Here is a 13602-nt window from a genome sequence, read left to right as displayed (position 1 = left end):
ACCCGACAGCAACGATAAAAATCATATGACATTTCAGCTATTGAAATAAATTGTAATTATGTATTTAAAAAAGACAAACATACCTGCACTAACGGAACCGGCGATGATGTTCAGGGAGCCGGTGGAGCCGCTGCTTATTGCAGTATTCATCGCTGTTTCTACTGCGCTTGTAGAAGGAACTGAGCCTCTTGGGAACACCAGACTCATTGTAGTAACGACTGATCCTGACCTGTAATGTGCGAGAAAGAGAATGTGACTTTTAGATTGCAAATCGTTTGCCAAACTCATAATGGAAAGTAAACAATTGATTAAAAAAAAAGTCTTACGTGAAACTGTTGACTATAGAGCGTTTGAAAGATGAAGTACTGCTGCTGGTGCTGTAAATCGAGTTTACCTGAAAGAGAAGAATGCAAATAGGTTTAGCTCAATTGCTGATGGAAATATCGTGTCCCAACTAGAAAATGATAAGCTGCACTGCAATGCAGTGAATTTTAATAAAGTTTATTATTTCTCTTAAATGTTTTGTGTTGAACTGATTTAAAATGTATTTAAACCGAAGCAAGTGTTGTAACTCAAACAGAAAAAATATCCATTCACTGAAAAATGGCGTTAATTCCATGATTTACTTTATTAAGGACCACAATAGAAACAAGCCCTCAGGGCTTTTTGTGTTATCCTTTTAGCATTATTGTACCTTTTGCACACTAATAAAGTATTCATTCAATCATTTAATCGATTGATTGATCCACATATTGACGTAAATTAGATTAATACACATTAAAAGCTACATTACTGTATGCATTATTATTACATTATTGATAAAGTACAACATTTCTCTTACTTGTGAGACCACTGTGGCAGCCAAAGTCTTATATGCTGTGGTAGACGTGTTGGAGAGATCAGAGCTGAAGGTTTGGTCGAGACTAAACTTAAGAGTTACGGTGTCTTCATTGGCAGTAGGAGCATCTGTATTGACAGTGGCAGCTGCAGTGGTAGCTGCAGCTGTGGTGGCAGCTGCAGTGGTGGCAGCTGCAGTGGTAGCAGCTGCAGTGGTAGCTGCAGCAGTGGTAGCTGCAGCTGTGGTGGCAGCTGCAGTGGTAGCTGCAGCTGCAGTGGTGGCAGCTGCAGTGGTAGCTGCTGCTGTGGTGGCAGGTGCAGTGGTGGCAGCAACAGTGGTAGCTGCAGCAACAGTGGTAGCTGCAGCAGTGGTAGCTGCAGCTGTAGTGGCAGGTGCAGTGGTAGCTGCAGCAGTGGTAGCTGCAGCAGTGGTAGCTGCAGCAGTGGTAGCAGCAGCAGTGGTAGCTGCAGCAGTGGTAGCTGCAGCTGTAGTGGCAGGTGCAGCGGTAGCTGCAGCAGTGGTAGCTGCAGCAGTGGTAGCTGCAGCAGTGGTAGCTGCAGCTGTAGTGGCAGGTGCAGCGGTAGCTGCAGCAGTGGTAGCTGCAGCAGTGGTAGCTGCAGCAGTGGTAGCTGCAGCAGTGGTGGGGGTAGCAGTGGTGGAAACGGTTGCGCTGACGGTGCTCGAAATGATGCTCAGGGAGCCGGTGGAGCCGCTGCTTATTGCTGTAGTCATCGCTGTTTCTACTGTGCTTGTAGAAGGAACTGAGCTCGTCGGGAACACCAGACTCATTGAAGTAACGACTGATCCTGACCTGTAAGGTGTCAGAAAGAGAATGTGACTTTTAAATTGCAAATCGTTTGCCAAACTCATAATGGAAAGTAAACAATTGATTAAAAAAAAAGTCTTACGTGAAACTGTTGACTATAGAGCGTTTGAAAGATGAAGTACTGCTGCTGGTGCTGTAAATCGAGTTTACCTGAAAGAGAAGAATGCAAATAGGTTTAGCTTAATTGCTGATGGAAATATCGTGTCCCAACTAGAAAATGATAAGCTGCACTGCAATGCAGTGAATCTTAATAAAGTTTATTATTTCTCTTAAATGTTTTGTGTTGAACTGATTTAAATTTTATTTAAACCAAAGCAAGTGTTCTAACTCAAACAGAAAAATATCCATTCACTGAAAAATGGCGTTAATTCCATGATTTACTTTATTAAGGACCACAATAGAAACAAGCCCTCAGGGCTTTATGTGTTATCCTTTTAGCATGTACTTTTTGCACACTAATAAAGTATTCATTCAATCATTCAATCGATTGATCGATCAATCCACATCTTGATTTAAATTTGATTAATACACATTAAAAGCTACATTCCTGTATGCATTATTATTACATTATTGATAAAGTACAACATTTCTCTTACTTGTGAGACCACTGTGGCAGCCAAAGTCTTATATGCTGTGGTAGACGAGTCGGAGAGATCAGAGCTGAAGGTTTGGTCGAGACTAAACGTAAGAGTTACGGTGTCTTCATCGGCAGTAGGAGCATCTGTATTGATAGTGGCAGTGGTGGCAGCTGCAGTGGTAGCTGCAGCAGTGGTAGCTGCAGCAGTGGTAGCTGCAGCTGTGGTGGCAGCTGCAGTGGTGGCAGCAACTGTGGTGGCAGCTGCAGTGGTAGCTGCAGCTGTGGTGGCAGCTACACTGGTGGCAGCAACTGTGGTGGCTGCAACATTGGTGGCAGCTGCAGTGGTGGCTGCAGCAGTGGTAGCTGCAGCAGTGGTAGCAGCAGCAGTGGTAGCAGCTGCAGTGGTGGGGGTAGCAGTGGTGGAAACGGTTGCGCTGACGGTGCTCGAGATGATGCTCAGGGAGCCGGTGGAGCCGCTGCTTATTGCTGTAGTCATCGCTGTTTCTACTGTGCTTGTAGAAGGAACTGAGCTCGTCGGGAACACCAGACTCATTGAAGTAACGACTGATCCTGACCTGTAAGGTGTCAGAAAGAGAATGTGACTTTTAAATTGCAAATCGTTTGCCAAACTCATAATGGAAAGTAAACAATTGATTTAAAAAAAAGTCTTACGTGAAACTGTTGACTATAGAGCGTTTGAAAGATGAAGTGCTGCTGCTGGTGCTGTAAATCGAGTTGACCTGAAAGAGAAGAATGCAAATATGTTTAGCTTAATTGCTGATGGAAATATCGTGTCCCAACTAGAAAATGATAAGCTGCAGTGCAATGCAGTGAATTTGAATAAAGTTTATTATTTCTCTTAAATGTTTCGTGTTGAACTGATTTAAATTTTATTTAAACCGAAGCAAGTGCTCTAACTCAAACAGAAGAAATATCCATTCACTGAAAAATGGCGTTAATTCCATGATTTACTTCATTAAGGACCACAATAGAAACAAGCCCTCAGGGCTTTTTGTGTTATCCTTTTAGCATTATTGTACCTTTTGCACACTGCTAATAAAGTATTCATTCAATCATTTAATCGATTGATCGATCAATCCACATCTTGACTTAAATTAGAATAATGTATGCATTATTATTACATTATTGATAAAGTACAACATTTATCTTACTTGTGAGACCACTGTGGCAGCCAAAGTCTTATATGCTGTGGTAGACGTGTCGGAGAGATCAGAGCTGAAGGTTTGGTCGAGACTAAACGTAAGAGTGACGGTGTCTTCATCGGCAGTAGGAGCATCTGTATTGACAGTGGCAGTTGCAGTGGTCGCAGCTGCAGTGGTGGCAGCAACTGTGGTGGCTGCAACAGTGGTGGCAGCTGCAGTGGTGGCAGGTGCAGTGGTGGCAGCAACAGTGGTAGCAGCTGCAGCAGTGGTAGCTGCAGCTGTAGTGGCAGGTGCAGCTGTGGTAGTATCCGTTGTTTCTGCAACTGTAAATAAAACAGTGTAAATCATTATCAAAACTTTAGTAGTAATGAAAGCAGCATTGGTTGCAGATCCCTGTCAAAGATTTGAAATAAAATAAATAAAAAGAAAACAAAAACATACTTGTTGCCACAACTGTTGATGCATTCACATTAAGGGAGAAGCTACTGTTGGACACAGCCTCTACTAAAGCATCTTCCACAGAAGTGGTTGTTGGTGTACTGGAGTTGGCGTTGTCATCCTCGTTAAATATCAGGGTTGCATTTACCGCAATTGATCCTTGGCTGTGAAGACAAAATATAATTATTGTTGTTGCCCACATGTCAGACCAAAACACAAAATACAAAATTGGTGATTTCAATAGAGCAATTTCCTGAAATTAAAATTTAAAATGTATAGTCAAATTTGTATTATTTGGTCGGTTAAATCAAGACAATACCTGAAGCTGTTGATCACAGTACGATTAAAGCCTGGGAATTTCTCACTGTAGAGAGCGTCCAGCTTTAAAAAATAACACAAAAACATAGCATGTGTATTAGAAATATTACCACAATAAACACTTTAATCATAGTAAAATGTACACTGTACTAATTTAGAATGTATACAGTGAGGAGTGAGGACTTACTGCTGAGGTTACTTTGCTTGCTAAGGCTTGGAATTCTGCTGAGTTTGAGTTTTCAAGAGCTACTGTGAAATTGTCCATGAGTTTGAATTCCAGCCCGAATGTCACTGCAGCACCAAAGCAGAGAGTTCAAAGTTAGTTGACACAATTAATGGAGTCAGATTAATTTGCAATCAACATGATTGTAGTCATGGTTAAAAAACATTTTTTTTACCTTCTGATGCAACTGGTTCAGGAGCGACCGTAACTGTGGTAGTAGCAACAGTGGTGGGAGGAACAGTGGTGGGAGCTGCAGTGGTAGCTGCAACAGTGGTGGCAGCTGCAGTGGTGGCAGCTGCAGTGGTAGCTGCAACAGTGGTGGCAGCTGCAGTGGTGGGGGTAGCAGTGGTGGAAACGGTTGCGCTGACGGTGCTCGAGATGATGCTCAGGGAGCCGGTGGAGCCGCTGCTTATTGCTGTAGTCATTGCCGTTTCTACTGCGCTTGTAGAAGGAACTGAGCTCGTCGGGAACACCAGACTCATTGTAGTAACGACTGATCCTGACCTGTAATGAGCCAGAAAGAGAATGTGACTTTTAAAAATTGCAAATGAATTGCTAAACTCAAAATGCAAAGTAAGCAATTGGTCAGAACTCCGTCTTACGTGAAACTGTCGACTATAGAGCGTTTGAAAGATGAAGTGCTGCTGCTGGTGCTGTAAATCGAGTTTACCTGAAAGAGAAGAATGCAAATAGGTTTAGCTCAATTGCTGATGGAAATATCGTGTCCCAACTAGAAAACTATAAGCTGCAATGCAGTGAAGTTTCATAAAGTCCCCCCCTCCCCCCCATTGCTCTTAAATGTTTCGTGTCGAACTGATTTCATTTTGATTTAAACCGAAGCAGGTGCTGAAAAATGCCATTAATTCCATGATTTTGGACCACAATAGAAACAAGCCCTCATGGCTCTCTGTGTTATCCTTTTAAAATTATTATTATATTATTATATATCATTCAATCAGTTGATCGATCAATCAATCAATCAATCAATCAATCAATCAACATCTGACTTAAATGAGATTAATACAAATTAAAAACTACATTCCTGTATGCATTATTACATAAAATTGAGAAAGCATGTCATTTCTCTTACTTGTGAGACCACTGTGGCAGCCAAAGTCTTATATGCTGTGGTAGACGAGTCGGAGAGATCAGAGCTGAAGGTTTGGTCGAGACTAAACGTAAGAGTTACGGTGTCTTCATCGGCAGTAGGAGCATCTGTATTGACAGTGGCAGTGGTGGCAGCTGCAGTTGTGGCAGCTGCAGTGGTAGCAGCTGCAGTGGTGGCAGCTGCTGCAGTGGTGGCAGCTGCAGTGGTAGCTGCAACAGTGGTGGCAGCTGCAGTGGTAGCTGCAACAGTGGTGGCAGCTGCAGTGGTGGCAGCTGCAGTGGTAGCTGCAACAGTGGTGGCAGCTTCAGTGGTGGCAGCTGCAGTGGTGGGGGTAGCAGTGGTGGAAACGGTTGCGCTGACGGTGCTCGAGATGATGCTCAGGGAGCCGGTGGAGCCGCTGCTTATTGCTGTAGTCATCGCTGTTTCTACTGCGCTTGTAGAAGGAACTGAGCTCGTCGGGAACACCAGACTCATTGTAGTAACGACTGATCCTGACCTGTAATGAGCGAGAAAGAGAATGTGACTTTTTTAAATTGCAAATTAATTGCTAAACTCAAAATGCAAAGTAAGCATCTGGTCAGAACTCTGTCTTACGTGAAACTGTCGACTATAGAGCGTTTGAAAGATGAAGTGCTGCTGCTGGTGCTGTAAATCGAGTTTACCTGAAAGAGAAGAATGCAAATAGGTTTAGCTCAATTGCTGATGGAAATATCGTGTCCCAACTAGAAAACTATAAGCTGCAATGCAGTGAAGTTTCATAAAGTCCCCCCCTCCCCCCCATTGCTCTTAAATGTTTCGTGTCGAACTGATTTCATTTTGATTTAAACCGAAGCAGGTGCTGAAAAATGGCATTAATTCCATGATTTTGGACCACAATAGAAACAAGCCCTCATGGCTCTCTGTGTTATCCTTTTAAAATTATTATTATATTATTATATATCATTCAATCATTCAATCAGTTGATCGATCAATCAATCAATCAATCAATCAATCAATCAATCAATCAACATCTGACTTACATGAGATTAATACAAATTAAAAACTACATTCCTGTATGCATTATTACATAAAATTGAGAAAGCATGTCATTTCTCTTACTTGTGAGACCACTGTGGCAGCCAAAGTCTTATATGCTGTGGTAGACGAGTCGGAGAGATCAGAGCTGAAGGTTTGGTCGAGACTAAACGTAAGAGTTACGGTGTCTTCATCGGCAGTAGGAGCATCTGTATTGACAGTGGCAGTGGTGGCAGCTGCAGTTGTGGCAGCTGCAGTGGTAGCAGCTGCAGTGGTGGCAGCTGCTGCAGTGGTGGCAGCTGCAGTGGTAGCTGCAACAGTGGTGGCAGCTTCAGTGGTGGCAGCTGCACTGGTGGCAGCTGCAGTGGTAGCTGCAACAGTGGTGGCAGCTGCAGTGGTAGCTGCAACAGTGGTGGCAGCTGCAGTGGTGGCAGCTGCAGTGGTAGCTGCAACAGTGGTGGCAGCTTCAGTGGTGGCAGCTGCAGTGGTGGGGGTAGCAGTGGTGGAAACGGTTGCGCTGACGGTGCTCGAGATGATGCTCAGGGAGCCGGTGGAGCCGCTGCTTATTGCTGTAGTCATCGCTGTTTCTACTGCGCTTGTAGAAGGAACTGAGCTCGTCGGGAACACCAGACTCATTGTAGTAACGACTGATCCTGACCTGTAATGAGCGAGAAAGAGAATGTGACTTTTTTAAATTGCAAATTAATTGCTAAACTCAAAATGCAAAGTAAGCATCTGGTCAGAACTCTGTCTTACGTGAAACTGTCGACTATAGAGCGTTTGAAAGATGAAGTGCTGCTGCTGGTGCTGTAAATCGAGTTTACCTGAAAGAGAAGAATGCAAATAGGTTTAGCTCAATTGCTGATGGAAATATCGTGTCCCAACTAGAAAACTATAAGCTGCAATGCAGTGAAGTTTCATAAAGTCCCCCCCTCCCCCCATTGCTCTTAAATGTTTCGTGTCGAACTGATTTCATTTTGATTTAAACCGAAGCAGGTGCTGAAAAATGGCATTAATTCCATGATTTTGGACCACAATAGAAACAAGCCCTCATGGCTCTCTGTGTTATCCTTTTAAAATTATTATTATATTATTATATATCATTCAATCATTCAATCAGTTGATCGATCAATCAATCAATCAATCAATCAACATCTGACTTAAATGAGATTAATACAAATTAAAAACTACATTCCTGTATGCATTATTACATAAAATTGAGAAAGCATGTCATTTCTCTTACTTGTGAGACCACTGTGGCAGCCAAAGTCTTATATGCTGTGGTAGACGAGTCGGAGAGATCAGAGCTGAAGGTTTGGTCGAGACTAAACGTAAGAGTTACGGTGTCTTCATCGGCAGTAGGAGCATCTGTATTGATAGTGGCAGTGGTGGCAGCTGCAGTGGTAGCAGCTGCAGTGGTGGCAGCTGCTGCAGTGGTGGCAGCTGCAGTGGTAGCTGCAACAGTGGTGGCAGCTTCAGTGGTGGCAGCTGCACTGGTGGCAGCTGCAGTGGTAGCTGCAACAGTGGTGGCAGCTTCAGTGGTGGCAGCTGCAGTGGTAGCTGCAACAGTGGTGGCAGCTTCAGTGGTGGCAGCTACAGTGGTGGCAGCTGCAGTGGTAGCAGCTGCAGTGGTGGGGGTAGCAGTGGTGGAAACGGTTGCGCTGACGGTGCTCGAGATGATGCTCAGGGAGCCGGTGGAGCCGCTGCTTATTGCTGTAGTCATCGCTGTTTCTACTGCGCTTGTAGAAGGAACTGAGCTCGTCGGGAACACCAGACTCATTGTAGTAACGACTGATCCTGACCTGTAATGAGCGAGAAAGAGAATGTGACTTTTTTACATTGCAAATTAATTGCTAAACTCAAAATGCAAAGTAAGCATCTGGTCAGAACTCCGTCTTACGTGAAACTGTTGACTATAGAGCGTTTGAAAGATGAAGTGCTGCTGCTGGTGCTGTAAATCGAGTTTACCTGAAAGAGAAGAATGCAAATGTTTCGTGTTGAACTGAATTCATTTTTATTTAAACCGAAGCAGGTGCTTAAACATGGCATGAAACATGTAATTCCATGATTTACTTTATTAAGGACCACAATAGAAACAAGCCCTCACGGCTTTCTGTGTTATCCTTTTAGCATGATTGTACCTTTTGCAAACTGCTAATAAAGTATTCATTCAATCATTTGATCGATCGATTGATCAATCCACATCTGACTTGAATTTGATTAATACATATTACAAGATAGATTCCTGTATGCATTATTACATCATCATCAAAAGCACATAATTTCTCTTACTTGTGAGACCACTGTGGCAGCCAAAGTCTTATATGCTGTGGTAGACGAGTCGGAGAGATCAGAGCTGAAGGTTTGGTCGAGACTAAACGTAAGAGTTACAGTGTCTTCATCGGCAGTAGGAGCATCTGTATTGACAGTGGCAGTGGTTGCAGCTGCAGTTGTGGCAGCTGCAGTTGTGGTAGCTTCAGCAGTGGTGGCAGCTGCAGTTGGGATAGCTGCAGGAGTGGTGGCAGTGACCGTGGTAGCAGCTGCCGTAACTGTGGTAGTAAAATCAGTGGTGGGAGCAACTGTAGTGGGAACCACTGTAGTGGGAGCAGATGTCATATTTGCAACCGTAGTGGGAGCAGATGTCATATTTGCAACTGTAGTGGGAGCAGATGTCATATTTGCAACCGTAGTGGGAGCAGATGTCATATTTGCAACTGTAGTGGGAGCAGATGTCATATTTGCAACCGTAGTGGGAGCAGATGTCATATTTGCAACCGTAGTGGGAGCAGATGTCATATTTGCAACCGTAGTGGGAGCAGATGTCATATTTGCAACCGTAGTGGGAGCAGATGTCATATTTGCAACCGTAGTGGGAGCAGATGTCATATTTGCAACTGTAGTGGGAGCAGATGTCATATTTGCAACTGTAGTGGGAGCAACTGTGGTCGGAGCGGTTGAAACGATGGTGGTGGGAGCAGCTGTTGTTGTTTCAGCACCTATAAAACACAGTGTAAATGAGAGCATGCATGGCCTTGGGTGGTAATGAATTGCAGCAATGGTTGCAGCTTTCTGTTCAATTTTAAAAGGAGAAAGTAAATAGAAAAATAAACAAACACATACTTGTGGCAACAACTGTTGATGCATTCACAGGAAGGGAGAAGCCTGAACTGCCATTTGTCACAGCCTCCACTAAAGTGTTTTCCACAGCATCGATTGTTGGTGCACTAGAGTTGGCGTTGTTAAACAGCAGGGTCGCATTTACCACAATTGAACCTTGGCTGTGAAAAGATGAGTATTGTTAGATATCATTATTGTTATGGATTTTGTCATGAATATTGGTATTGGTCCAAAAAGGATTATGTCAAGAGCATACCTGAAGCCGTTGATCACAGTTCGATAGAAGTTAGGAAATTGTGCTCTATACAGATTGTCCAGCTGTGAAAAGAACACACACACACACACACACACACACACACACACACACACACACACACACACACACACACACACACACACACACACACACACACACACACACACACACACACACACACACACACAATGTATATTTGTATTATTCACCTATTAAAATCAAAATAAAAGTAGAATAAATTCTTGGTAGAGTCTTTGAGGGATATTTGACAGTGTGGACTTACCGCTGTGGCAACTACGGTTGATAAGTTTTTGAATGCTGCTGAATTTGGATTCTCAAGATCTGCTGTGAAGTTTTGCTCGAGTTTGAATTCCAAATCGATCGTTGCCACTGATGCTGGAGCACAAAGGATAGGACAAAATTAGTTGCTGTAAGTAGCTATTACTAAGGATTAAGTCAGATGCATTTGCAATAAAGATCTATTGAGTCATGGTTGAACTGTTTAACTTGATATTATCTTAATCATAGCACAGGCACCGCACGTGAACAAGATGAGTTCATGATGTGTATGGTTTCTGTTTGCGATATAGTGGTGAAGTTGTTTTGACTAATGGTTGAGTTGTTTTACCTGGTAATGTAGTTGCAATGACTGGTGATGAAGTTACAGTAACATGTGGTGATGTTGTATTGACTGGTGTTGAAGTTGCATTCACTGGTGGTGATGTCACATTAACAGGTGGTGATGTCACATTAACTGGTGGTGATGTTGTATTAACTGGTGGTGATGTCACATTAACTGGTGGTGATGTCACATTAACTAGTGGTGATGTCACATTAACAGGTGGTGATGTCACATTAACAGGTGGCGATGTCACATTAACTGGTGGTGATGTCACATTAACAGGTGGCGATGTCACATTAACTGGTGGTGATGTCACATTAACAGGTGGTGATGTCACATTCACTGGTGGTGACGTCACATTAACTGGTGGTGAAGTTATATTAAGTGGTGGTGACGTTGCATTAACTGGTGGTGATGTCACATTAACAGGTGGCGATGTCACATTAACTGGTGGTGATGTCACATTAACAGGTGGCGATGTCACATTTACTGGTGGTGATGTCACATTAACAGGTGGTGATGTCACATTCACTAGTGGTGATGTCACATTAACTGGTGGTGATGTCACATTAACAGGTGGTGATGTCACATTAACTGGTGGTGATGTCACATTAACTGGTGGTGATGTCACATTAACAGGTGGTGAAGTTGCATTAACAGGTGGTGACGTTGCATTGGCTGGTGGTGAAGTAGAGTTGATATGTGGTGAGGTTGTGTTTACTGGTATTAAAGTAGAATTACTAAAGAAATTTGAAATGACTAATGATGACATTGCATTACCTGGTGGTGAAGTTGCAGTAACTGGTGATGAAGTTGTGTTGAACGATGACGTAGTAGTAATTGAAGCAGTGGTTGTAGCAACTGTTGTAGAAGCTGTACCTTTAGAAATATTGTAAATTAATGGAAATGCTGGAGCAGCAGTTAAAGCAGTAATGTAGCTTCATGTATGTTATAAGTTTGAAATAAATGTTAATTTGAAAAGCTCATACTTGTTGCAACAACTGTTGATGCATTCACAGGAAGGGAGAAGCCTGAACTGCCATTTCTCACAGCCTCCACTAAAGTGTTTTCCACAGCATCGATTGTTGGTGCACTAGAGTTGGCGTTGTTAAACAGCAGGGTCGCATTTACCACAATTGAACCTTGGCTGTGAAAAGATGAGTATTGTTAGATTTCATTATTGTTATGGATTTTGTCATGAATATTGGTATTGGTCCAAAAAAGATTATGTCAAGAGCATACCTGAAGCCGTTGATCACAGTTCGATAGAAGTTAGGAAATTGTGCTCTATACAGATTGTCCAGCTGTGAAAAGAACACACACACACACACACACACACACACACACACACACACACACACACACAATGTATATTTGTATTATTCACCTATTAAAATCAAAATAAAAGTAGAATAAATTCTTGGTAGAGTCTTTGAGGGATATTTGACAGTGTGGACTTACCGCTGTGGCAACTACGGTTGATAAGTTTTTGAATGCTGCTGAATTTGGATTCTCAAGATCTGCTGTGAAGTTTTGCTCGAGTTTGAATTCCAAATCGATCGTTGCCACTGATGCTGGAGCACAAAGGATAGGACAAAATTAGTTGCTGTAAGTAGCTATTACTAAGGATTAAGTCAGATGCATTAGCAATAAAGATCTATTGAGTCATGGTTGAACTGTTTAACTTGATATTATCTTAATCATAGCACAGGCACCGCACGTGAACAAGATGAGTTCATGATGTGTATGGTTTCTGTTTGCGATATAATGGTGAAGTTGTTTTGACTAATGGTTGAGTTGTTTTACCTGGTAATGTAGTTGCAATGACTGGTGATGAAGTTACAGTAACATGTGGTGATGTTGTATTGACTGGTGTTGAAGTTGCATTCACTGGTGGTGATGTCACATTAACAGGTGGTGATGTTACATTAACAGGTGGTGATGTCACATTAACTGGTGGTGATGTTGTATTAACTGGTGGTGATGTCACATTAACTGGTGGTGATGTCACATTAACTAGTGGTGATGTCACATTAACAGGTGGTGATGTCACATTAACAGGTGGCGATGTCACATTAACTGGTGGTGATGTCACATTAACAGGTGGCGATGTCACATTCACTGGTGGTGATGTCACATTAACTGGTGGTGAAGTTATATTAAGTGGTGGTGACGTTGCATTAACTGGTGGTGATGTCACATTAACAGGTGGCGATGTCACATTAACTGGTGGTGATGTCACATTAACAGGTGGTGATGTCACATTCACTGGTGGTGATGTCACATTAACTGGTGGTGATGTCACATTAACTGGTGGTGAAGTTGCATTAACTGGTGGTGATGTTGCATTAACTGGTGGTGATGTTGCATTAACTGGTGGTGATGTCGCATTCACTGGTGGTGAAGTTGCATTAACTGGTGGAGACGTTGCATTAACTGGTGGTGACGTTGCATTAACATGTGGTGATGTCACATTAACATGTGGTGATGTCACATTAACTGGTGGTGATGTCACATTAACTGGTGGTGATGTCACATTAACTGGTGGTGATGTCACATTAACTGGTGGTGATGTCACATTAACTGGTGGTGACGTTGCATTAACAGGTGGTGACGTTGCATTAACTGGTGGTGACGTTGCATTGGCTGATGGTGAAGTAGAGTTGATATGTGGTGAAGTTGTGTTTACTGGTATTAAAGTAGAATTACTAAACAAAATTGAAATGACTAATGATGACATTGCATTACCTGGTGGTGAAGTTGCAGTAACTGGTGATGAAGTTGTGTTGAACGATGACGTAGTAGTAATTGAAGCAGTCGTGGGAGCAACTGTTGTAGAAGCTGTACCTTTAGAAATATTGTAAATTAATTTAAAGGTATATTCAGTGATTTCACTCAAAAAACCTTAGGTTTCGTTTTTGGCTGTGGGACCCAGCCTTTCGTCCAATCAGGATAGAGAGTCAAAAACGAAACCTAAGGTTTTTTGACCCCCAGGGGTTAACTGGGGACAGGGAGGAACTCCTTATATGGCCAGCACACTCTATAGTAGGGAGGATTATCACAACAAAACAAAAAAATAAGTGATATTTGAATTAAGTGAAA

At 42.6% G+C, this 13602-nt stretch overlaps 1 protein-coding gene across 1 annotated transcript in view; it reads right to left on the bottom strand.

Annotated features, from left to right (window-relative positions):
• Positions 1 to 13602, bottom strand: part of LOC310858691 (uncharacterized protein) — a 55095-nt gene that overhangs the window by 2349 nt on the left and 39144 nt on the right. The window contains exons 15-25 of the mRNA XM_083764918.1: positions 13249 to 13347; positions 11962 to 12074; positions 11743 to 11804; positions 11490 to 11647; positions 11281 to 11379; positions 10507 to 10590; positions 6590 to 6786; positions 6086 to 6153; positions 5474 to 5987; positions 4986 to 5053; positions 84 to 229 (exon numbers count right to left, since the gene is read on the bottom strand). Coding sequence (XP_083621044.1) covers positions 84 to 229; positions 4986 to 5053; positions 5474 to 5987; positions 6086 to 6153; positions 6590 to 6786; positions 10507 to 10590; positions 11281 to 11379; positions 11490 to 11647; positions 11743 to 11804; positions 11962 to 12074; positions 13249 to 13347 — 1608 coding nt within the window. The remainder of the gene's footprint in view (positions 1 to 83; positions 230 to 4985; positions 5054 to 5473; positions 5988 to 6085; positions 6154 to 6589; positions 6787 to 10506; positions 10591 to 11280; positions 11380 to 11489; positions 11648 to 11742; positions 11805 to 11961; positions 12075 to 13248; positions 13348 to 13602) is intronic.

The sequence above is a fragment of the Protomyctophum parallelum genome (assembly GCF_964188405.1).
Source record: "Protomyctophum parallelum genome assembly, chromosome: 5".
In the NCBI taxonomy this organism is placed as follows: Eukaryota; Metazoa; Chordata; class Actinopteri; order Myctophiformes; family Myctophidae; genus Protomyctophum; species Protomyctophum parallelum.
Note: the sequence above shows the minus strand (reverse complement) of the source record. Positions and strands in the feature narration are given on the sequence as shown.